Raw genomic sequence first — 24,214 nt, forward strand, 5'->3', positions numbered from 1 at the left:
GGATATTTTGTAATAAATACATATATCTACTAGGGATTAAACTAAATAACAACTAATTCCATTTTTGAACCAAAGGTGTAAGGTAGATGTATAAACCTACTCTACTATCTTAGTTTCTTTTCAAAGACCTATAAGTCCACACAAATATTTTTTTTAAATTAAGATAATAATAAGTGATAAACGTAAAAAATTCTTTTGAACGCTGTTTTAAAGGAAAAGTTAACCATTTTGGTTTTCTTTATTAGCATATTCAAATTTCTTGCTCTAATCATGTTGTCTTCCATAAAAGTAAAGGCGGGTTCATTTTTGTAGTTATATCAGAGATTTGGATAATTTAGCAGAAATATTAAAAATCATTTTCCTTAAGACTATTTAGGACTTCCAGTTTCAAAACATATCATTTCTTTTGTTCATTTTCTTCATATAAATTCAAGTCTCATCAGTAATTAATGAATAGCACCAAACTCCTTTTTTTCTTCAGAAATTCCATGAATAGTCAACAATTAAATGATAAAGGTATAATGTCCTCCACAGGAAATGAATGATACAAAAATTAACTGAGTGCACTTCTTTGCATTTCATGCGATTTGGATGCAGTTTTCAAAAACATGATTCCTGAAATCAACCTAAGGAAATAATTTCCAAATGAAATTTCATTTGAACAGTCACAACAGCATTGACTTTTGAATTGCTGTACCTTTGTGTGTGTGTGTGGGTTTGTGTGTGTGATCCTTTTTCAGATGGAAAGCACAGGGAATAGCTGTAAAGTTGGATAAGATTAGGTGCAGTTTTGAAATATTAATTCTGGATTTTGCTTCCTTGACATAATTCTGGTGTGTCAATACATGAACAGACTGAATCTCAGAGTTGCTAATTAAAGGAAATTTTTTGGGAGGACTCAGAAAGTAGAAAAATTGGAAATGTATCAAAAACTCTTTTTTTCTACTTGCAAAAGAATGTCTCTCTCTCTCTCTCTCCCTTTTTTTTTTTAAACACCCTGACTGTCAATCCACTACTCAGATTATATTCAACTAGCAGATCTCCTATTAGTTTTATTAGGAACCATTTTTGTTGGGGTTCACAACATGGTTTCTGGTTCAGAAAAGATCAGTTTTCAATTATTGTATCAAATCTGATCAATAAATAATTTTAAAAATATTTTTCTTGTTTCAAACTCCCCCCCCCCCCAATCTTGGTTGTTATCGGGGGCGGGGGGAGAAAATAAACATTTTATGTAAAAGAAAATCAAAAAGTCTAAAAATTCCATGTGTTCAAGAAGTTTGTATATTTCCACTGAATTTCATTTAGCCTTACGGAATATAGTTTAATACGGTTATGACCTTTCCATTCACAATAGCAAACCAGCTCATTATTATGAATGAAAGGTGTTCGTTTCTGCTAGGAAATTAACAGTTTTCCAGCATTTTTTAATTTCTTTTCCTTCCTGGGATCTCTTGAATTCTTTGGGATTTCTGACCTTTTTTCTTAACAAACAAACTGTGACATAATTTTATCCAGCTTCACATGGTGCCTATCACTCTTATATATTTAATTTAAACCCACAAAGTAAATACATACAAATGTAAGACAAATATTTGGGCTGACACTTCATTATTTTGGTGGGAACATAGGAAGGTGGAAGGGAAAGCAGTGTTTATAGCTTTAGCTTCTCTGGGTTTAAATCCCTCAAGATGTTTTATCCCCCTGATTTTCTTTTAATAATAATAAAAAAAAAACCAATCTCTATAAATATAGGCTCCTATCCTGCAATTGTGTCATCACTGGTGGATCCTTATATCTATGTGAGTGAATGGGTCTTGGTTCAGTCATAGGGATTCCCCTGCCTGAATCAAATTGCAGGATTGGAGCCAATTTTGACATTGACCTAACAAATGGTAGCAGTTGATTGTGCTGATTCATGCAAATAAGTCTGTTTTTTGATTCACTGGACCAAAGTCTGCTCTGAAATTACACACATGCAGCATGACTGACTGCGAAGAAGTTGTACGTGTGTAACTTAGAGCAAAATTTACCCTTATTGTTATTATTTATGTAACAGTAGCAGCTAGAAACCCCGACCAAGACTTGGGCCCTGTTGTGACAGGAATACAACATAATAAGAGGAAGTTCCTACCTTGGAGCGTTTACAGTCTGAGGCCCTGGTACTGCAAAGTCTTATGCATGTGTTTAACTCTACATATCATTAAAGCCACTGAGATTACTCACAGTGCATAAAGTTGAACATGTGAATAAACCTTTGCAGTATCAAGCACTACAAAATAACAAGACAGACAATAAGTGAGGGGAAACAAAAGCATAAAGCAGGGGTGGCCAAACTGTGGCTCGCAAGCCCCATGCGGCTCTTTTACTGTTAAAGTGCAGCTCGTGGAGCCACCCCCGACCCCGGGGTAGGGGCTTCTGCCTAGCAGGGAGGGCAGGTCTCAGGGCTTCAGCCCCACGGGGCACACCTGCTGGGGTTTGGGGCTTGGGGCTTCAGCAGCAACAGGGATGAAGCTCCAAGCCCCAGCAGGTGCCTCCCGCAGGGCAGAAGCCCTGAGCCCCGGCAGCTGTGCTCCGACTTTCGAACTTCTGAAGATTGTCATATGCAGCTCAGAAGGTCAGTAGGTTTGGCCATCCTGGCATAGAGAGTCAAAGTGACTTGCCCAAGGTCACACAGCAAGTCAGTGGCAGAGCTAGAAATAAAACCCAAGTCTTCTGAGTCCCAGTCCAGAAACTATCTACTGGTTCATGCTGCCTGGATTGCTTTCTTGGCAAGTATTTACTAGATACCCCTCAGATCCACTATGGACTGTTGTTTAACCATGCATGGTAATTAGATACTTTGAAAAATTATGAATTATTCGTTGATATAATAGTGACTTCAAGGAGTGGTTATGGGTCCTGATTCTGCAAATGCTTTTGCTTGTGAGTAGTCAAACTAAATATAATGGGACTACTCACACTGGTAAAATATCTCGTGTGTTTTTGTTAGCTAAATACTTGAAGACATCCCTGGGTTTGATCCTGCTTCCATTAAGATAAATGGGAGTTTTACCATTGATTTTAATGGCAGAAGGATCCGGCCCTTATATATACAACAATGAATTAAAAGGCATGAGTTCAAATTCTTCTCTTCGTTATGCTGGCACATCACCTGTGTAACTGAGAGCAAACTGTGGCCACTGTTACTTCCCCAGTAGATGTAAATGGCAGCTTTGGAAGTATTAAAGCCTACTGTGTTGCTATGCATTTAGAATTTTGTATTAAAATGCACATTATTTATGCCAAAGATGGATATGGTCTATCATGTAAATATGTATTTAGACACATCATAAAATTCTAACTAGATTCCATTAAAAAAATACTGAGTCCGAGCAACGGCCTATTTTTAAAACCTCCATAACATGGTTGTTTAATTCCCCCCCTCCCCCGTTCCCCTTGAATAACAGAAGCAATTAGGTTCTATTATGAACTAATCACTTGCCAAATACCACATGCTTCAAAATGAAAACCATTTTTAACAAATATGAGCAGAAAACAATTTTAAACTGATGGAGCAGTAATTTTTTTATATGTATAACTAAAAACAGCTGAAACCGTTGTATGGCAAATTGGTAAGAGGAAAAAACATTCCTAGTCTAAGACCATGCAAATTAAGTTTCAGTGCAGAATGAATTTTTAAGGCTGAATCATAAATCCTTCAGATTTAAAATGGAAATATTGATGGATCCCTAACAGTGTGTTGCAGTTTGATCGCTGAGAAAGTAGAATGTGGCTGAAATAAATGGAACAAACCCAAACATTACATCCAGACAAGAATCCTATGTGTTCTTTGTTAATGTTGGAAGTATAGGGCTTCCCCCTCCCCTACCCCATTTTTCTCCATGTAACATTTAAGGCAGCCTTTTTCAGAAGCAAACAAGTATCATAAAAGTGGGGAGAGGACACACAAATAATGTTTGGATCTATAATATATGATTCATCACCAACTCTATAAAAGTATTTTGCTTTGTGACTACTCACCAAAGTGTTACTTGATATTAACCTCTGTTTACTGTCTCTCTGTACTGTCTCTGGTCCTTTGCATCTATGAAATTGTACAGATAGACTAAGCCATGCTCTCTTGATTAAAAAAAATCACACTATTATTGTGTTGGCATTATATATTCTGTTTTAGTCCTGCCCATTTTAGAACAGACTGAGAAAAATAATTCAAACTCCAAACTTGAAAATTAAAAGACTCAAATATCTCTCTATTAGAAAATTATTGAATTTTCTCTGGCTTGTTGTGCCATATTTCTTATTCAAATTTTTTCATTTCATATACCTTTTCACCCACCAGTTTGATTGCCATGGCTGCAGCCGTGGGTGAATAATTGCCTGTCTTCACAGGAGCATGTTCTGGAGCTAAAGTCGAGTGCTTGCTTCCTGATGTATGCCTCATTTGGATTCTGCCGACAGCCTAGGGGCTGTATTATTCATGCCTTGACAGATAGCACTCACTAAAAGCATTGGAACAGGGCCAGGTACTGGCAGAGAGATAGTGGAGCATTGCAACTTGCAACTGAGAGGCGCATCTATAATACAAAAAAAGAGAAATCCTCATACCTCCCTTTTACTGGTTTCACTTTGATGGAAAATTCATTTGCATCAAAATAAAATACCCTAAAAATAAATACATTTTTTTGTTAACCACGCATGAAAGTTTAACACAATTTTCCACGTTTAATTGCAAAGCTGATTTTAATTAGTAAGGCCCTGCATGTGAAAAATGAAGATTCACTTGGGTGAGTGTAACACATTGCAGTGTCTGCTGAATGCTCTAATTAATGTATGGCTGCTGTACAACAGGGTGCACTGTGGGATATTTATGAAAAATTCTGTGCACGCAGCCATCTATCTGTATTTTAGTTCTTGAATCCACAAGAATAAATAACTCCCCCCCCCCCTTTATTCTTTATGAGACATCATTGTGAATGCCATCACTCCATCCATAAACTTTATGGCATGCCTGTCCTTTTTACTATTTGTCAATGATATCATAAATCAGAAGTCAGGACATACATATTTTAACATTAATTTGATAGCAGAGCATGGTTGCACAGTGTGCAAAAATCGAGGTCCATTGATGCATTTGTGTAAAGTATAAAAGCCTAAGCATAGAACAGTGAGGTCTTTCTTATTTTTATGCCACAGTGAAAAATCCTGGTGAATACTGAAAATAAAGACAAATGTATCTTCATTTCACTCTAAGCTAATAACCAACTTTTATTATACTATCACAATAATAATAAAATGAACACCTGGATGTTTTCCTAAGAAAAAACTGTACATCAGCACTAAATAAACAGTGCCTTTCTATTTTATTTAGTGATATATTTGCTAAATATTTTGTTAAAATTGTGGCAAATGACAAGAATTATACTTTAAAGATATTTTATATAGCATGTAATTCATTACTCGGGTATTTTTTAACATATTTTAATAAGCAGTTTAATTAAATCCAGTTTAATATTTTCTTCAGCTAATTTTCAGTTGTAAGCGAAAGAGCATAGGGATTTCGGAAGGAACACTGCAAACAATAAATAAATGTACTGACAGGGAATCCATAATGTATTAGAGGTCTGTATTGGCTGCTGTCTGGGTTCAGCAATATACTCTTTCTCTGAATTGTTGATTAATGATTAAAAAGGTCCAGACTTGGGTCTGAAACAGCAACAAAATATACACCAGAAATTGGTGTGTGGTTCTGCATGCTGGTGGCTATTGTCTAGGGCTTTCTGCACAAAGGAACCACAGTTCAATTCCTCCTACCACCATCTGGGTTGGGAATAGCAATTTCAGTGGCAGCAAGTTTCAGAATCTTGATGTGCCAGAAGTAGTAGCCTAATAAAGGAGAGAAAATTCAAAGGCAGGCTATCAGAGGGTGCTGACCCATCTGTGCAGTGACAACAAACAGCAGATTTGGGAGTGGGATCTGCAGCAAGTCCCTGGGCTGGTACAGTGTGTGTTGCCGAGATGATATGCTCATTTTCTTTCAAATGGCAGGTGCTGGGCATATTTCTCATTCAGCACTTCACTTGCAGCCACAGTGTCTGCTGTGGAAAGGTCTATGTGGAGGTGTTGCTGTCAGCCACTAAATAAATCAGGACTGAGAGGACAGTAAGGACAGGGAATAAAAGAAAGAACATATGGTAATACTGGGGCGATAATTTCCCCAAGAGGCCACTGCATGTCTTCTACCTACAGGAAATTAGAATGGCTGGTCTGGTAGCTTGGGTGAACGCATAATGTGCTCTTATGATAGAAATAGATGGTTTGAGGGTAAATTTATGGTTTCTGCTTCTCAATTGGCAGTGCTGCAGAGGTGATTCTTACAGGTTGGGCAAGCCATTTCATCTCTCTATGCCTCAGTTTCCCTATATGTAAAAGAGAAATAATGATATTTATTCTCCTTTAGAAAGTGTCCTGAGATGTATGGATAGCAAACACTGTACATGAAATTATTATTATGTACTATACTTGCAACTTTGTCTCTAGTATTTACCTACTTGTACATAAATAACTAAGGGCCTGATCCAATGCCTACTGAAGTCAATGGGAGTCTGTTCATTAACTCCACTGGGCTGTGTATCAAGCCCCTATCTGGCAGATTAGGCAGAATTCAAAATTATTTATAAGGAGGGTTGAACTTATATTTAGAACCGACTGTATTTTTCCTACTTTGGATATATAGAACTACTACTCAGGCCTTGTCTACACTACAGGGGAAATTCGATCTAAGCTATGCAATTTGAGTTACGTAAATAGCGTAATAGTCTTCACTACACGATGTCAACAGGAGACTCTCTCCCGTCGACTCCCCCTACTCTTCTAGATCCGGTGGACAGGAGAGCGATCTGCGATCCAGTGGACAGGAGTCGACAGGAGAGTGATCTGCGGTCAATTTAGCGGGTCTTCACTAGACCCCCTAAATTGACCACCGATGCATCGATCACCGCTCTTTGACCTCCCAGTAAGTGTAGACAAGCCCTAAGTCTCTTCTTTATGCTAAAAGCCTTATTATAATTACTGAGGTTTAATAAGCTAGGAATATTTGACACCTTGCTGTTCAATGTTGTGCATTTTAATAACAACTTTGTTATGGATATTGGTGTTGTGTAAAGTTAATAATAAACAGCCATATGCACTATATGTAACTGCATGTTTAACCAAATTGCTGCATATATACTCTTTCCAAAGAGCATTCTGGGCAACAAAGAAGGTGAATATCTTGAAACAAGCTTTTTTCCATGGATGATACTGTATTCTCATGAATCAATGTTCCTCTACATTCCCTTAATTCATTGTTGTAATCCTAGTTCCCTTCTTAGTGAAGGCCGTACTTGCAGAAGTGTGAGCGATGAAAGTAGCACGGGAAACAGGAAATTAAGAACGTTGTTGTTATATCTTTATCCCATGCTGATCACTATGGTATCTGACACCTGTATCATATCTGAGCTGAGAACAGAGCCCAGGATACCTGACTCCCAGTCCCCCCGATCTAGCTACTAGACCACACTACTAGACAAAAACCCATGGGTGGGTACAGGGAGAAAAGAAAGAGAGGAGAAGGGAAAAGGTAAAGAATTAGAGGAGCAAAAACAAGGTTGTGAGGAATAATAGGATAAAGAATCGTTTAAAAAAAACAAAAAAACAAAAAAAAAACAGTATGATGTTTCTTTAAAAACCTTTTATTGAAGTTCTTCAATAAATTGAGACAGCCCTTCCACAGACATCACTTCTTATTAGTAGCTGATATGAAGTGCTGCTTCTAGCAGTGTCAGCTCAGGACAGTGGGAGGTTGGTTGCTTTAGAGTCATCTTCAATAACAATAATAAAAAAAATCCACAGTATAAAACCAAATGCCAAGTGGATATGCAGCTTGTGGTGATTTGGCCCAACTTAAGGGTACGATCCTGTAAGCAACTGAGTAACTTTAGCCAGATGAGTAGTCACATTGGGTTAGTTAGTTTCCTAGTTGCCTACCTGATTCTGCACCTTTCCCCTCTCATACCGTACTGGCCAACTGTGTTGTGCAGTATTGCAAATGATACGTTACAGTAGTTAGTGGCAGTACTATTGTGACTGAAGTTAGTCATGTGTGTTTGAAGGACCAAGTCCTAAATCAGTACCGGGCAATATATTTTGTAATATTGTAAAGCATATTTTGCAGGTACAGGATATGTTAATCCTCAAATGTTAACACCAGTCATTGTTTAGATTTTAAGGTCTTTGGGACAGGGACTTTTTGTTCTGTGTTTGTACAATATCTAGCACCATAGGGTCCTTGTCTATGACTAGGATCCTAGGTGCTACAGTAATACAAATAATAATAAATATTAATTCTCCCTAGTTTGTTCCTAGAGCTGTTGCTAGTTGCAAGTCTTCAGGTTTTGACACAGTTTTTAATACTATTAGTAAATTTACTTAAAACACTCATTGGCTGGGGTGCAGGATTAGTTCAGCAAGCAGGAAACTAATGCAGTTTCTCCATCTGGCCAATTGTAACATCATGTGAATAAAATCCATAATTATCTATTTATCTAGGTGTCACAAGGCTGGTATGCCCCATCCCACTTTGGGGGCAGGGCAAGGGCTGTTGTAGTCCCCGACTAGGTTTGCTCGTACCACTTTAGTCTCGGGGGAACGTAGCCTAATGGCCAGAGCCAGTCTGGAGGCCCTGGGTTTTCAGATAGGACAGAGCACCAATCAGTCTAGAGGCTCAGGCCCTCAGGCAGGACGGAGCACCAAATAGTCTAGAGTCTGACATTCTCTCTCTGGCACACAGCCTAAGGTCAGGGAGCTGCCACCCTGATGTGGGGTTGGCAGTAGGACATAGGGTAGTGGTGGGCAATTCCCATTGGCCGGGAACAGCGAACTGCAGCCACTAGGAGCTGCGGGCGGCCATGCCTGCGGACAGTCAATGTAAACAAACTGTCTCAGAGCCCGCCAATGGATTACCCTGAAGGGGCGGAGGTTGCCTACCACTGATGTAGGGGGACCCAGGCCCACCCTACTCCACTGGGTCCCAGCCCAGGGCCCTAACTGTGGTGGAGAGTTCCACCACTGTGTTAGCGGGGATCCCACTTCAACACGCTGACAGTTTCTGGCCCTATAGGCCGTCCCCCTGGGCCACTTTCTAACCCATCTCCTCGTGTGGCAGTCTGGGCATCCCCAGCATCTCAGGGTTCCTCAGCTTGGGCGGCTCCTGGCAACCTTGCCCACTCTTGGGTGCCTTCCATTGTCCTGGTGTTTGCCTGGGTCTCAGCGCATTTGGCTTCCACAGTCTGGAGATTTGGTAGCTCCTGGGCTGGAGATTTGGCATCCTCCCTCTTCAACAGTCAGCCCCGACTGAGCTGAGTTGTTCTCTTTTGTACTTGGGTCCCAGCTGGAGCATGTCCAGCAGGGGCATGAAGACCTGGCCTCCTCTGCCCATACTGTGGGGTTAATCCCAGCTGGACCAGTGCAAGTCTGGTATGCCCGTAAAATCAATAACTAATTTTATCTTCACAACACCTCTGTCAGGTAGGGGAACATTATCCTCATTTTACGTATGGGGAACTGAGGTACAGGTATGACGTGCCCACCACCACATAGGAAATCTGTATCTGAGCAAAGAATTGAATCTTTGTCTCCTGAATCCCAGTTCAGTGCCTTATGCACTAGACCATCCTTCCTACTCCTGTATTAAAAATGTGTTCTAGCAAAGATAGACTAGCAAATGACTACTTGTTATGGTGTATGTGCTGTGATTATATGGTATTTTAACATAGCAACTGGTCCTCACTAACCATCATTCATTATGGAAGTGCTAGCTGTGATTCCTTCTAGGAGGACCTGTCATTAATAGTTAAGTCTGAGATGAGTTTTGCACTTAACGCAGAGATTCAATGACTGTTTTATATATAACAATGTATTTTCCTCAAAATGCAAGCACTTACTCCTTGGGCACACAATATTTTGTGGGAATTTATGAGTAAATCTGTTAATTAATTTGAGTTAATATTAATTTAAAAATGGATCCTTGAAGAAATTTAGCACCAGGTCATTTTTTGTCCCTAATGATCTTAATAACACAGACTATTTAAACTTCCTGTAGAGATAAAACTCACTGAAATGCATAGGCTACATTGGAAGACTTCACAACTGAAAGGTTTTTTTCTTCACCAAGGGCTGAAGAAGAATGTTCTTCTTTAGAAAATTCCACAAAGAATTGCCCTCTTTTAAAATGGCTGCCACCTCCTTTTATTCTCAATGGAAATGAGGCAACATGCTGCCTTTAGGAAGATGGTGGTCCCCTCTTTCAAAATAACCACTTTCTCCCATTATTCCCAACCTGCCATCAGACAATATGGTATCCCCTTATGCTGTCATGGGGCTTTGAAGCAGTGGGTCCCTCACTGCATGAGACAGGTGGCTGTGGCTGAGCAGTGACATGTCCTAGTGAGTAGCCATGCTAGAGTCTCTCTCTGCTGATGAGAGTGCTGCAACTGCTTGAAACTGAAACTTATGGCCCCAGCTCAGACAACTACACCTTCAGACTTGGGCCTACTAGCTCTGATAGGCCCCTAATGATTTTTTCAGGAGAAGGGCCATGGAAACATGTTGGCTTGCTCAGTAAAAGGGTATGCTATATACCCACAAATACCCCCAATTCTAATCCTAGATATTTACATATCTGTAATCACCTTGCTGAAAAGTATATTTGAAACCTATTAGCCAGTGCACTGGCCTGCTGTCCCATCCTTTTTTCTAAGGCTATGTCTACTGCCTCTTAAGTTGGTATAACTTATGTTGCTCAGAGGTGTGAATAAGCCACCCTTTGAGCGACATAAGTTACACTGACCTAAGCACTGGTGTGGACGGTACTATGTTGGCAGGAGAGCTTTTTCCGCCGACATAGCTGCCACCGCTTGTTGAGGATGGATTAATTAAGTCAGTGGGAGCTCTCTCTCCCATCAGTTTAGAGCGGCTACACTAGAGAGCTTACAGCGGCGCAGCTGCATCAGTGCAGTGTATAAAAAATACAGAGTACAAGTAGCCATATGTTAATCCTTTTGGTGGTTGCTTTTGAGAAAACATGTTACAATAATAGTGTTTCACGGTTCTGTAGCTTTTTCATCAGTGGATCTCAAACACTTCACAAGTAAGTAACTTAAGCCTCACAACAGTTTTGCAATGTTAGGTACAGTAGATAAAAGGGTATATTAAGGTCATATCATTCACCACATTGTAATGCAATCATTCTGGGTTGGGACCTAATTTACCTAATTGAAACTGCAGGAGTAATTCTGAAGTAGGCAGATTTAATTACATAAGTTTAAATTTGGTCAGGGCCCTAGAAATAACATTTCTACTCTTAAATGGGATCTTTAATGACCAGAAATAGTCAGGACTTCTATTTTACCTCACCCCTGAAATAAAGCATCACCAGCTGTAATGTTCTTCCCATGATACCTGTCTAGAGAATTGGCTTAATAGTAACTTAATGCCACTTCATGAATCACAGAGCTGCTTTCTGCATCACCTTGGTGTTCCTTGAAGGTACTGACATATCAGGTACCAAGATGGCCTGGCCTTGCTTAATTGGTGAGATTTAATGGGATCACAGTAAAGGTGGATCAGAATCTGAATTAGACTTTTAAAACAAGCATCATTTTTAGAAAGAATGCAAAATAAATTCCAACTACAGAGTTAACTTAATATCTCAGAATTCATGCGTTCTGTTTTCAATTATGATATTAAAAGGAAGTAGGAGGAAGTAGGACTGAACTGTTAAAATGGCATTGACTAAAAGTGGAACCACTTATTTAAAATGCCAGTATTTAAGTAAAACCATAAAACAGACATAACGTTGCGTATTATCTATCCACTGTAATTCTGACTGTTCAGTGGAAAATACAGCAATTTGTTGGATTTAGAAACCACAATCCAGGGAAGACCATTCAAAATTGTCATGCTTAGTTTACAATAACTAGTCATGAATCTTTTCAGTCTTTGTGAAATACTGTGGGCCAGACTGAAACCTGCTGTAAGCTGGAGTTAGATTTGTGCCTGCTCACACTGAGTAAATTGGGTCATTGTCTTATGGCATGCCTGCAGAAAACTGGTGCAGAAAGAGGAATCCAGCATACATGACAGAAATATTCTCAATGCCCTCTAAAGAATCTGACCAAACTCTCCAGTGTTCTGTAGCATACAAAAGCAGAAATAAACCATTACAGAATCCAGAACTGAAAAAGACCTACCGGTTGTATTGTGATATAGCTTTGCGTGATATCACAATGAGGTGCACCAGTTCCCAGTGATGCATGGCTGGGACCTCATCCCCCCCTTCAATACTCCCAACATACTATGGAACTCAAACTGGCCTAGATATATAGGCACAACTTCCATTTATTTCATTTGCAGTTTGTTGATGTTAATAATTGGGATTATTGGGATAAAAAGAAACAAATAATTTCCCCCCATAAAATCTCCCTGGGTAATATTTTCAAGAGTTCCCATGTGACATAGGAACCTAGGTCCCATTTTTAAAAGTGATTTAGAAGACTAAGTCCTGTCGACTTTCAAAGAGCCTTAGCCTCCTAAGTGCCTAAATAACTTTTGAAAATGGTATTTAGGCTCCTAAGTCACTTGGGCCCTTATGAAAATGTTACCTCTAGTCCCCTTTCTCCTAGCCCTCTTCCTCATTCCCTTCTAGCCTTCCTATTGTGCCCTTCTCCTTTCCAGACATTTCCCCTTCTTCACCCTGTGGTCCCTTACCCCCTTCCTGCCCTTGTCCATGCCTGCCTCTGTCCCCTTCCAGCCCTTCTCTCTTGTCTCCTTTAAAATTGAGCAGTAGAACTGGTAGTTGTAGCATTTCCCTCTGAAGTCTAGCCACAGGAGGTGTGCTGGCAGCATAGTTTCAATGGGAAACTGCCACTTCCCTCCCACAGCCCAGCTGCCACATTTAAATCGTGCTGTGTGGGGCTTCCACTCCCTTGGGAGACTATTTTCCTTTCCTGTTGAAGACTGTTCTACAGCCTAATAGAGCTTGCTGTCAGCTATAATAAGTAACATTATATACAGTAGTATATATATTTTTAATTGTGATATGAGTCAGGTGGCATCCTCACTATTCTGGACTAGAAAGTGATGGACTCTAATTCAACTCTTTTGCTGCACTAGTGTCCTTCCTTTTCACAAGATATGTGGAAAGCAGGGCCGGATGAAGGCATGGGCATTATAGGCCTGTGCTGAGGGCTCCAGCTCCTGGAGTCATGTTATTATATCAAAAGTCAAGCTTTCATTTTAAAAAGAAAAGTAATTGCTATCCCTCATGGTTGTGAAGAAAACCTTGAAAACGTGAATTGAGCATCAGTGAATCAGTGATGTCAGCCTGAGTCTGCAAACAGCCTGAAACAATAGCTCTGAGAGGATGAACTGCCTTGTGCATCTCAGTGGAGGTGTTAACTTTAAGACACAATCTTTTGGGGCACCCTGCCAACACAACCCCAGTGTGTGGCAGGAGAAGAAAAGTGCAGCAGGCTTGGCCCACCCATGCAAGCAGATACACTCCCTTTGTTGGGGGTTAGTATTGGGGTCCCCTCCTGCACGCTCTCTAGTGGGGAAAGAGGATCCCTGCTGCCACCACTGCTGCTCCCAAGGGGAAGGAGCCTCATGCCAGTGCATCTGCCTCTCTGGGAGAGTGTGTGTGGGGGGCTCCTCTACAGCAAGGGGGGGGGTCAGGACTATGGGGTAGATCCATGGGGGAGCCCTGTGTCTTGGTGTGCCTAGGGACTTGGATTGCTTTCATCCAGCCCTAGAGGAAACATTGCACAAAACTCTAATGATTATTTGAAAAATAAATACATAATATTAAAATTCTGTGTCCAGACAAGAGATTTACAAAATACTGGAAGAAAGGCCATAAAGGCAGATGGGGTTTGGTTATAAGGTTACACTTCAGCAGTAAACTGAAGGGCACAACAGCTTGTATCTAAATTTTGTCATGGAAATTAAGCTCAAGGAGGTGTAATGATAAAGGCATTTCAGACATCCTCTTTATGTTAAACAGGTTTTTATGTTAACTTTTGTTACCCAGAGCCTAGTGAGAAGGAAAGCACCTATGAACAAAATATTGTGGTGGGTGAACCTACAGTCCCCCCATAATAGTATGTTTGCTAAATGCATACTAATAAAGCTTAACATCTTTACAAAGAACCCAATTTTAGATGGTGCTTCATAATGCCATAGAGTAGTGGAACTCTATCGCTTCCATTCTGTTGGAGAGTAATCATATTTTCTCTGTGTTACAAAAAGGTACAATCTTATTTTTGTTCAAAACAGGAAGGTTTTAACATCTCAATCCTCAAACTACCAGAATTTAGAATATTTCACACTTGAATGACTCCTAACCAACCGTGTAAGACAAAGAACAATGTCCTGTAGCTTATGCTGGAGGTGAGAATGTGGTACATAAGCACTGAAAAGACTGCAGCCTTTATCTTTCTATTTTTGTCAGTTTCTTCCATAATTTCAGCTGTTTACTGGTGGCATTCACACCCTTTTATTAGTAAGAACGGTCCATTATAGTATTTCTTTCTACTGATTATGAGCCTCACTCATTTGCCATTTGGCCAAAGCAAAATCCTTATTACTATGGTTGTATGAAATTTAGCATATCATATGTCCTGATAGTGTATCATATATCACTCTTAATTAAAAATAAGTTAGGATCCAATACTATTGTATATTTATGGGGAGATGACAGAGAATTTGTGATGGCAATCAGTAATTGATAACCACATTATAGTAACCCTACATTAGAAATGCAATAAAATGACAGAGTATGCTATTGCTTAAAACTTAAGTACATGCTAGAATGATAGTTTGACCTGCTGTGTTGATATTAAATATGATCTACTAAGTTTGTGTCCAAGGTGCTGATTGTACTCATATACAGATAGACGTGTGTGTGTGAAATTAGTGTGCTGGCTTTCTTAAAAGCAGTTACTTTTGAAGAGATTTTACTAGAAATGCTGTATAATATATCCGAGACTGGAAGATCATGGCAGTGTCACAGTATTGTGGACATAAACACAGTCTTTTCTCAGTGCAAATAGCTACTGTGACTGCTTGACATACTGGTGTAGTGTATCTACCCCTTTTTCAGATCTCTAGATCAGTACTTCTTTTCCACCCTGTGATCCCATACTACAATAAAGGAAAGTTTCATGCCCCCCACCAGACACACACACACTTCAATCATAAAGAGAGAGAGAAGGTTGATGAGACCACCCAGTTTGAAAACACATGGCCTAAATGGCATTGGACACCTGACTATTCTGAGCCCTGCACTGCTTCAGCAAGTTGCAATGATAGCCTATTTTGTTTTTTCAGCTGTGATTAGAAAGAGGAGATGATGGACTTTCCTTTTAGATACATAACTTGCCAAAGATGCCCAGGCCATCTTCACTTCCAGTTTGGAGTCCTGCAGTAAGCTCTGTCTGAAAAGTGCTTGGGACCGTCAGCTAGTGCAGAGAATGGTACCCGGAAGTCAGCATTTTCAGAAGTGGTGACTGATTTTGGATGCCTTAATTTTTAGGTGTCCAGGTTGAGGCATCCAGTATCAGTAGCCACTTAGTAAATTTAATCGCATGTGCTACCTGTAGTGGATTGGCAGGAGTACATTAAATCTCTGCTGTGTGGATAGTATTGGCTGCCTCTTTGCTTCCAGGTGCAATTCAAGGTGTGGTTTGGTTTAAAGCTATACTGCTGTACATAGTTTGGGGTCCTGGCTATCCTTTAGAGGTTGCCTCTCACCCTATTCACCATTGTGATCATTTAGATCCACTGAGATGCTTTTGCCAATGATTCCTGGATTAGCAGTGTGTTCCTGAGGATGGGAAGCCAGGCATAGTCCATGGGGGCAGGTCCCAGCTGTTGAACTCACTAGATTCAGTCATCCACCATGCTAAGGTTAGAACACTCCATAGCATGTATGTGACAATGGATCATCTAGGCAGCTTCTAATAGATTATCAGGTCCCAAAACATCACCAGGAGCATGGAGGGGGTTTCTTTGTTAAACAGAGGTGATGGTGAGTTGTTTGTCTCTTTAAATTTGTTTAGTGAGTTGCTTATTTTTAATGTATGCTGTGTGGCTAGCTGTCATGGGGATAGGCACATAAATATAAAGAAAGGGGGAGAGAGATGAATTGTGTCTGGATGATGGGGCAGTCACGGATGACTTATATTTATTTATTTAAATACTTTTTGATGATCTAGAGGTGCACATTGCTAGTCCATATTATTGCATTGCCCTCATTCTCCTGTCTGTCCTCTAACATCTTACACTCACCAACTGTATCTTGTCTTCAATTAGACTGGGGCTGAGAGGATGTCTTCCTGTGCATTTCTAGAGCATCTAGCAGAATGGGGCCTTGATTAAAAAGGCTAGTAGAGGTTCTAGTGAGTAGTATTCTTTGGTTCAGGTTGGTAAATAATTGGGTGGAAAAAATGGATTTCCTATGCGGAGGTAAAATATGTACAAAGATCCATAGAAGTCTATGCTGGATTCAGCTTCTGAAGTTCCTTCCTGGGAATGGCTATATGAGACATCAGACTATTTCCACCAGCATAGTGGCCTGTTGCACTTCCCATTCCAATTTCCAAATAAAAGAAAAAAATCCAATGGAAAATGTGCTTTAAAAAACCCCAAAAAACAACCCCCAAACAATAAACTATTCCTCTGCAAGAGAAGCTGAAGTGAAGGTGACAATGTTGTTTTTATTGTTCATGTGGAGAAAAATGAAACAAAGTGTAAACGGGGCAAAAATAATTCAGATGTTTGCAAATCCTTTTGTATTAATAATCTAGGTTGTTATTAGTAACACAAGACCATTTGTTTTCAAAACTAATTAATTATTGTAAACTTGAAAGATTCCTTTCAACAGTCATGTTCCGAGAGTGGAGTTTTTAAGAACTGTTCTCAGCAAGAGAACAAGTCTGCTACTCAGTCTGACCATTTACATTCACAGGGTCATAGTATGCCCTTAGTTTCACCGTTAGGAGATATTCCAGCCTTGGGTTTAAAACTATGAGGCCCCAATCCAGCAAAGCCCTTAAACACATGCTCAAAATTAGGCATGTGAATAGTCCTATTGAAGTCAAAAGATATTGGCCCAAATGCTCAGCTGGTGTATATCAGAATACTTTTATTGGCTTCAGTAGCTGTTTTACAGCAGCTGATGATATGGCCTATTATATACGTTTTAAATATAGAAAACATATACATAGCAACGTTTTTAGTCTGATTGTGGGAAACTGACTAAAATTTGTTTAGTTTTACTTAAAAAAACAAACAAAAACACTACAATTTTTATATTGTACCATGCCATACACTGATGTTTGCTGAGTAACCATATAATCTTATTGTCACCCCTATTCATTCTCCCATTTTCCCGACTGTTTTGTTATCCCTGGCCCCCTTTTATTGCATTCTATTTGAAATGACCCCCCAATCCTGCAAACACTTATATCCTTATATATATGCCTAGCCACCTTGAACTCCTTGAAGTTACTATTAGTAGTAGTAGTCCATCGCTGATGATGATGACGATATTGTTGCATTTCTCATATATATATATCTCCTTGGGACTACTCATATACATAAAGGTTCTAAATGCAAAAGTGTAGAATTGAGGCAGTTAGTATGCAAGCTGTTTGGGGCAGCTATCTCATCTTACTACATGTACTATGAGGCAGCTAGCATACTTTTAGGCAGTGTGAATTTTATTATTATTACTCCATAATGAATGGTACTAAACTCCCATGGAAGACATTTAGACTCTAGGGAGTTCAGCAAGGTCATTTATATTTGTGAAGCTTGCATCTTTTTGGCAAATGAATTGTTTTCATCAAATTGAAATAGTAATGTACATATACGTATTTTAGAAAGTCAGCAGCTCTCTACTTAGTACTTTATTTTCAACAGAAAGAAAGCAAAATGAAGTAAAGATGACATTATTTGATAACGTGCACATGAACTGTGCTTCCTGTTTAAAAGAATTTGATTCATTGCACCAGAAATATAGATTGTAAGGAATTGTGATATACATGGGATGCAGCCAGAGCTGTAGAGATTAATAATTTGATGGATGAGTTTACTATATTTTAGTATTCAAGTACTGAAGTTTACATAGTTGAGAAAGTGGTGACTTTGGGTCACATACCTAAAAATGTAGATGGGCACCTAGTAGGATTTTCAAAAGCAAGTTAAGTGCATAATTCCCATTGCAATGATAGGAGTTAGGTACCTAACCTGATAAGGTGCCTAAATATCCACCAAAGACTATACTTTAACTGAAATTAAAATGTCATGTGAAAAGAGGAGGGCAGTGTTGTTGGGGATAATTTTTAAGTTTGTTAAACTCAGATCCAATATTTTTAAAGTGCTATTACAAAGAAGAAGAAAAAGCAATGTAGAATATTATTCAACTACAGAGCCTGAAATTGCATCTTGACTTTTCTTCTGAAGCCAATGAGTTCTTTGCTTGAGTTAGAACTGCAGCATGGAGCGCATAAAATAGGACACTCTATACTAAAGAAAGAATCTATTCAGATAGCATGCTGGTGGACATGTGATATATGATGCAACAAGTTGGGGGGTAGGGAACATCAATCAGTAATATCTTTAATGACACATAAGACATGGCTGAAAAGGTAAAAGTAGTGGGATGACTTAGAAATAATATGTGAATCTGGGGATCAAAATGCGTATTCCACTATGAGAAGTCCTATAGCATTTAATAGAGAACAATAATATTGTATGTTTTTGAACCATCAGATAGTTACATAAGATTGTTCAAAAACCATAGAAAAGCTACCATCCTATATTAAATATAAATTTTTTACATACTTTCTTTGGAATCCTAATACATTTTTCTATATCCCTACTGGTTTCATCGCTAGTAAGTTCTACGGGACTTTTCCATAGGGATTGTTACTAAAAGATCCTGAGAAACTAAAATGAGTGGGAGGGACTCAGAAAGGAAATGGGGAATATTCAGAGGGAAATTGCAGGAAGCCCAACATGTAGGTTTACTATTGAAAACAAATACAGCTGAAGTGTGCATGTGTGGGGTGTGAGGTGGGGTGCGGGGGGTAGGTGGGTGGTTGGGGAGAAACAAATATAGGGGAATACAGGGAGCAATAAAAGAGAAAAGCAAACAAGACATAAATCGACAGGATCATGGCTATGAGAGGGTATACACGAGTCTAGAAAATAAGCAGCTAAGACAATGATCACAGAAGCCAAAAATGAAAATGTAAAGATCATTGCAGAAGGTATGGGGACAAACAATAACAGATTTTACAGATATATCAGGACCGGGAGGTCAATGAAAAAGACTGAAGTCTCCTTATCTGACTGTGAGAGGAACTTAGTGACATATGAGGCAGAGATTGCTGAGAAGCAAAATGCTTTCTTTTCCTCAGTGTATTTACCAGGGGGAATGAGGGGAAAATGCCAGAAGGAGATAGGAATGTCCTGGAGGCAGAATATGAACAATTAATGAAACTAAGGGTAATACAAGAATAGGTAAAGCAAAGAAAGAGAAGAAATTAGGGCAGCTAAACAGAAAGAAAGTTCCAGGTCTGATGGCCTGTCTCCCAGGATTCTGAAAGAGAGAAATTATTTTTTTTAATGCCCACTGAACTTAAGACATACCTGAAAACTATAGAGGAGTCAATGAAAGACCATATTTTTAAAGGGTTCATACGAAGAATCAAGGCAATTTCAGACCTTTAGGGCTTAATATCCAAACACAGCCAAGAACAGATTCTAGATGTTGATCAAGGAGCAAATAGTTTGGATTGGTGTAAACTGGTTGAAGTTGACCAAAAGGTGGTCATGGTTAACACACATGGTTAATTTTCTTGGGAGACTGAATGTATTGTCAATCCTAGAGGGTATTGGGTACTCTGGTCCCAATCCATCAAAGTACTTAATAGATACTTAACTTGAATCCTGTGAGAAGTCCCATTAAGTTCAATTAATTGCTTATGAGCTCGCCTGGATTGGGGCTAGAGTAGCCAGCACCTTTCAGGGTCGAGCACACTGAGCACACACAAAGAGAGAAAAGACATACAGCTAGATTTACAAAGCTATGTACATGTCTAAACATGCAGATAGGAACCTAGCGGTATTTACAAAAAGCACCTAATCAAGTAAGGTACCTAACTCCCACTGATTTCAATTGCAGGTTAGTGGGACTGGGCCTAGAAGAAATGTTATGGGTTCTTAGGTGCCTTATAAAATGTAGTATAGAAAAATATAGACAAGGTTGAAAACAGTAAATAGGATTATGATTGGCAATTAGGTTGCCCTACCTTTACCCGTAATTGATTTCTAATGTGTCAATCACAATGGCCTTTAGTTGCCAAATCCAAAAATTAAAAGGAATGTTGGTGTAGTCTGACTAGGACCATATTCTCTGTCCCTTCCCAGAGTGACTTCTAGGAGAACAAGGTTTGGGTGAGATGGCTTTGCAAGTATTTAGCAGCCTTTTTTATTGTGGACAGTGCAGAAAAAAGAGGTGAGCTCTGCATTGCATTCTAAATGTGACAAAACTCAAGCTCACTTTATCTCCAGTGGCTGAGATTTTCACAAATGAGGACCTGCTTCGGCCCCTCACCCCAAGTGTTGTACCTGAGACCTGCCTGTTGATTATAATATTCTAAGAGGGTTATGAAAAGAGTGAGAGAGAAAGAAGCAGTCTTGGAGATTGTCAGGCTGTAGCCCACTGACAGCTTTAAAAATAAGAATCAGAATCTTGAAGAATATGGTATTAATGGTACTCGCACTGAAGAAAGATCTAGTACTAACAGTATGAATGATATGGAGGATAAGAATGGCAGAAACTTAAAATCATCAGGGAAGCAAATGACAAACTGTAATAACGGAATATAGTTCAAATCAGAGGCGACCATTATGGCACCATACAGACCACATCTGGAGTATTGACCATCGGGAGGGGCCCCATGTTTTAAAAGGCTATTAATAGAACTACAAAAGGTGTCAGGTGGCTAGGAAAATGATAGAGTGTCTCAGTGGTTTGTAACTGTGAGGAAAGGTAGGAAAATTGATTGTGAAAGAGGAGATTAAGCGCAGATATTCTGATCTGTATAAAGGGCTATAGAGAAGAGTTTGAATGTCACAAAACTATTCATGACAGGAAACGGGCTCAAAAACAATGTGGCTTGAGCTGCAGTTAAATTCAGACAATAAGGAAGTTCAAGGGAAACTTCTTTACACAGAGGATAATTCAATGTGTGCAACAGAGCTCTCTCAGAGGAAGAAATAGTGGCTGTGCAATGGAGATCATATTAGACAAGAAATTATGGGGAAAACATTAAGTTGGACAGATAGGTGGACAACTCTACAGAAAAGTAGCATGATCCTTTTCTGTCCTATAATGTTGTTATGCCTGTAGCTAAGATGATCAGAGAACAAATGATACCCAACTTCAGATAAGTCTGACTTTCAGCACTGGTGTTTTCAGAAAATATCATATGATTTTTGATACATTTTAATTTGAATGTTTGAGATCTTCTAAAATTAGTTCTTCCAATTTTTATGTTTGTTTTGGTTTTTATGTGCCTTCATGGCACATAATGGAGAGGTAAAGTGAATAATTGAAGAGCAATTTATTATTATTATTATTATCTATATGTAAGGGTCCAGTCCTACTCTTAGTTTCAAATGTTGCAGGAGCAGATCCCAATTGTAACTGATCAAAATCTCACTGAATAGTTTAAAGATATGAAGGACTGCTTTCCCACTCCTTACAGTACTGATCAATAATTGCTAGGAAAAAATATTTGCTATAAATTAAAAAAAAAAATGCATCCACCATGGAACAAAGTTCAACATACAGCAGAGACAACACAGTTGGGGGGGAAGGGGAAAGGGGGGAAAAAATCGTGTTAGCTTTATAATTGCAGTGATAACCCCTGGGTGTAGCATTTCCAGACAGTTAATGACTGACTAGACGCCGTGAGGGTTTGGAAGGGCCTTCCCCTTTGGTCATTATTGCCTAAGCAAAGTGTTTTTGGGTTTTTTTTTTTTTCAAAAATGTACATTTTAAGGAAAGCAATTAATGTAGTAAATAATTATAAAACCTGATTAAATGACATAATGCTTTGTACAATCTGACCTGCAGAGGAGAACTGCCAGACAGTGTAATAACACAAGTATTTTATTTTTCATAATAGTGTTTATGGCTGTCCTTTGGCAAAAAAAAGAAAAACACAAGATAAGCAACCCCAAGAACCTGCTCCCAAAAGAAAACCCTTTGTGGTTAAAACAGACAACTCTTCAGTAGATGAGTGTTATGAAACTGATGGAACAGAGGAGATGGATGAAAAGGAGGAGGAAGAAGAGGAAGAAGAAGAGGAGGAGGAGTATTCTGATGACAATGAAGGTGATGAGGAGGAGGAGGATGAAGAAATAGATCGAGAAGAGGAAGAGGAGATTGAAGAGGAAGAAGAGGAGGATGAAGAGGAAGCAGAAGATGTGGAGGAGGAGGAGGAAGAAGAAGAGGAGGAAGAGGAGGAGGAGGAAGAACGTGGTAATAATAAGAGTATTAGTAAAAAGTAAACATTGTGTGTATTATGTGTTAATCTTTCAGTGTGGTGTCCAGGTATTTAGCTGTGCAGCTCTCATTAAAGCTAATGGAAGTCATACAGCTAAATCTCCCTGTGCCTTGCTGAAAATGTACCCCACAGTGTTCTTTTATCATCTATTTTAACGACTGTCTTTCAAATATTTTTGATGCCTAGTGGTGTCAAATTTTCAAATACAGAAGTGTGTGTGCGAAAAAATGCCTGCAGAAATGTGTAACTGGATTAATGCATGCAATTGCCAGGTATGCATGCAAAAATTGGGTAAAGGTACAAGCAAATGGTTAACTGCAAATTCCCGTTCTCATCATTTGCATGTGCATTTACTGAATCTGCCCACCTAATAGTGATGATTGCTCAGATAAATGCGGTCATGTGTTTGCAGGTGTTTATTTTGGTGAGCACAAGTGGATCTCTTCCCTTTGAAAATTTGGTCCTGAACTTTCTTTCAGACAAACAATATCAGAATGAAATGTTATCAGATACTTTGGTTCTTTGAGACTTGGATGTTGTGTACTTTAGTTGATTTTATTAAAACTATGGAGAGTGACAGGTTTACACAAAGAAAGTCCTTCTAAAATTATATTTTCTGAATACAGTGCCATACATTTGATGCCTTTTAACTATATAGGTATTAATTAGTAGCCCAGCTAACGTAGTAGCACTGTGATTAATCCATTGACATCTCTGTTTACTGGGATTGTGGACTCTGTGTAAGCATATTTTTCAAAATATATGATCACTGTCTGCTTATCTCAGAATCCCTCCATTAATTACATTATAATGTACTGGGGTGAAAATGAAGAATCGTTCAAAGATTAATGAGCTATCGAAAAAGTATTTTGTTCCCATTTCCAGGGAACATGTTTTTGGTTGGGTAGATTCACCTTTCTAACCAATAAAAATATAAGAAAAACTTTCAGCACTCCTCAGTCAGATTCCTCTTAGGAGCAAGGTATGAAAGTTGTCTGACTTTTGTTTCAGCATTCTGTTAGGTCAGGTTTAGAAAAAGATTTAGGAAGTACTCTTTTCATTCAGACAACTGTGTGGCTTACAGATGGCTATGAGCATTTTTTTGCAGATGCCTCAACCGACAGCATTTCCTCATTCACTTTTAATTTGCCTACCAAAACTATTAAAAACAAGGTAGCCAAGCTTGAAAGTTCCGAAGGAGTTTGATGCCAGGGGAGGCTGTTTCCTTATGCAAAGAGACTCTGTTGTTTCAGAACCGTAAGAATAGTCTATCTGAGCTCAGGCAGGTGTGTGACTGCAATTGCTATCCTGTTGGATTGCTTTGGAACTCTAGCAGTTCTTTCTTAAGAGGTAATGGCAACTGGATCATAGTGGAGCTGGTGCAACGGTTTTGGGCCCAGGTGGACAATAATAAATCTACACTATCAAAAATGATTTAAGGGGAAAAAAGACTTAGGAGCTAAAGAAACTTCCTTCTGCCAAGCTTCGTATTAGGTTTACCGGTACAGATATTAAAGAACATGGTGCTTTAC

General features: G+C 39.1%; 1 protein-coding gene across 4 annotated transcripts in view; it reads left to right on the plus strand.

Annotated features, from left to right (window-relative positions):
• The window catches only part of MYT1L (myelin transcription factor 1 like), a 150,810-nt gene that overhangs the window by 1,802 nt on the left and 124,794 nt on the right, over positions 1-24,214 (plus strand). For all 4 annotated transcript variants that reach the window (XM_065400682.1, XM_065400683.1, XM_065400680.1 and 1 more), the window contains exons 4-5: positions 22,302-22,657; positions 24,200-24,205. In XM_065400682.1, coding sequence (XP_065256754.1) covers positions 22,302-22,657; positions 24,200-24,205 — 362 coding nt within the window. The remainder of the gene's footprint in view (positions 1-22,301; positions 22,658-24,199; positions 24,206-24,214) is intronic.

Source organism: Emys orbicularis, chromosome 3, assembly GCF_028017835.1.
Source record: "Emys orbicularis isolate rEmyOrb1 chromosome 3, rEmyOrb1.hap1, whole genome shotgun sequence".
In the NCBI taxonomy this organism is placed as follows: Eukaryota; Metazoa; Chordata; order Testudines; family Emydidae; genus Emys; species Emys orbicularis.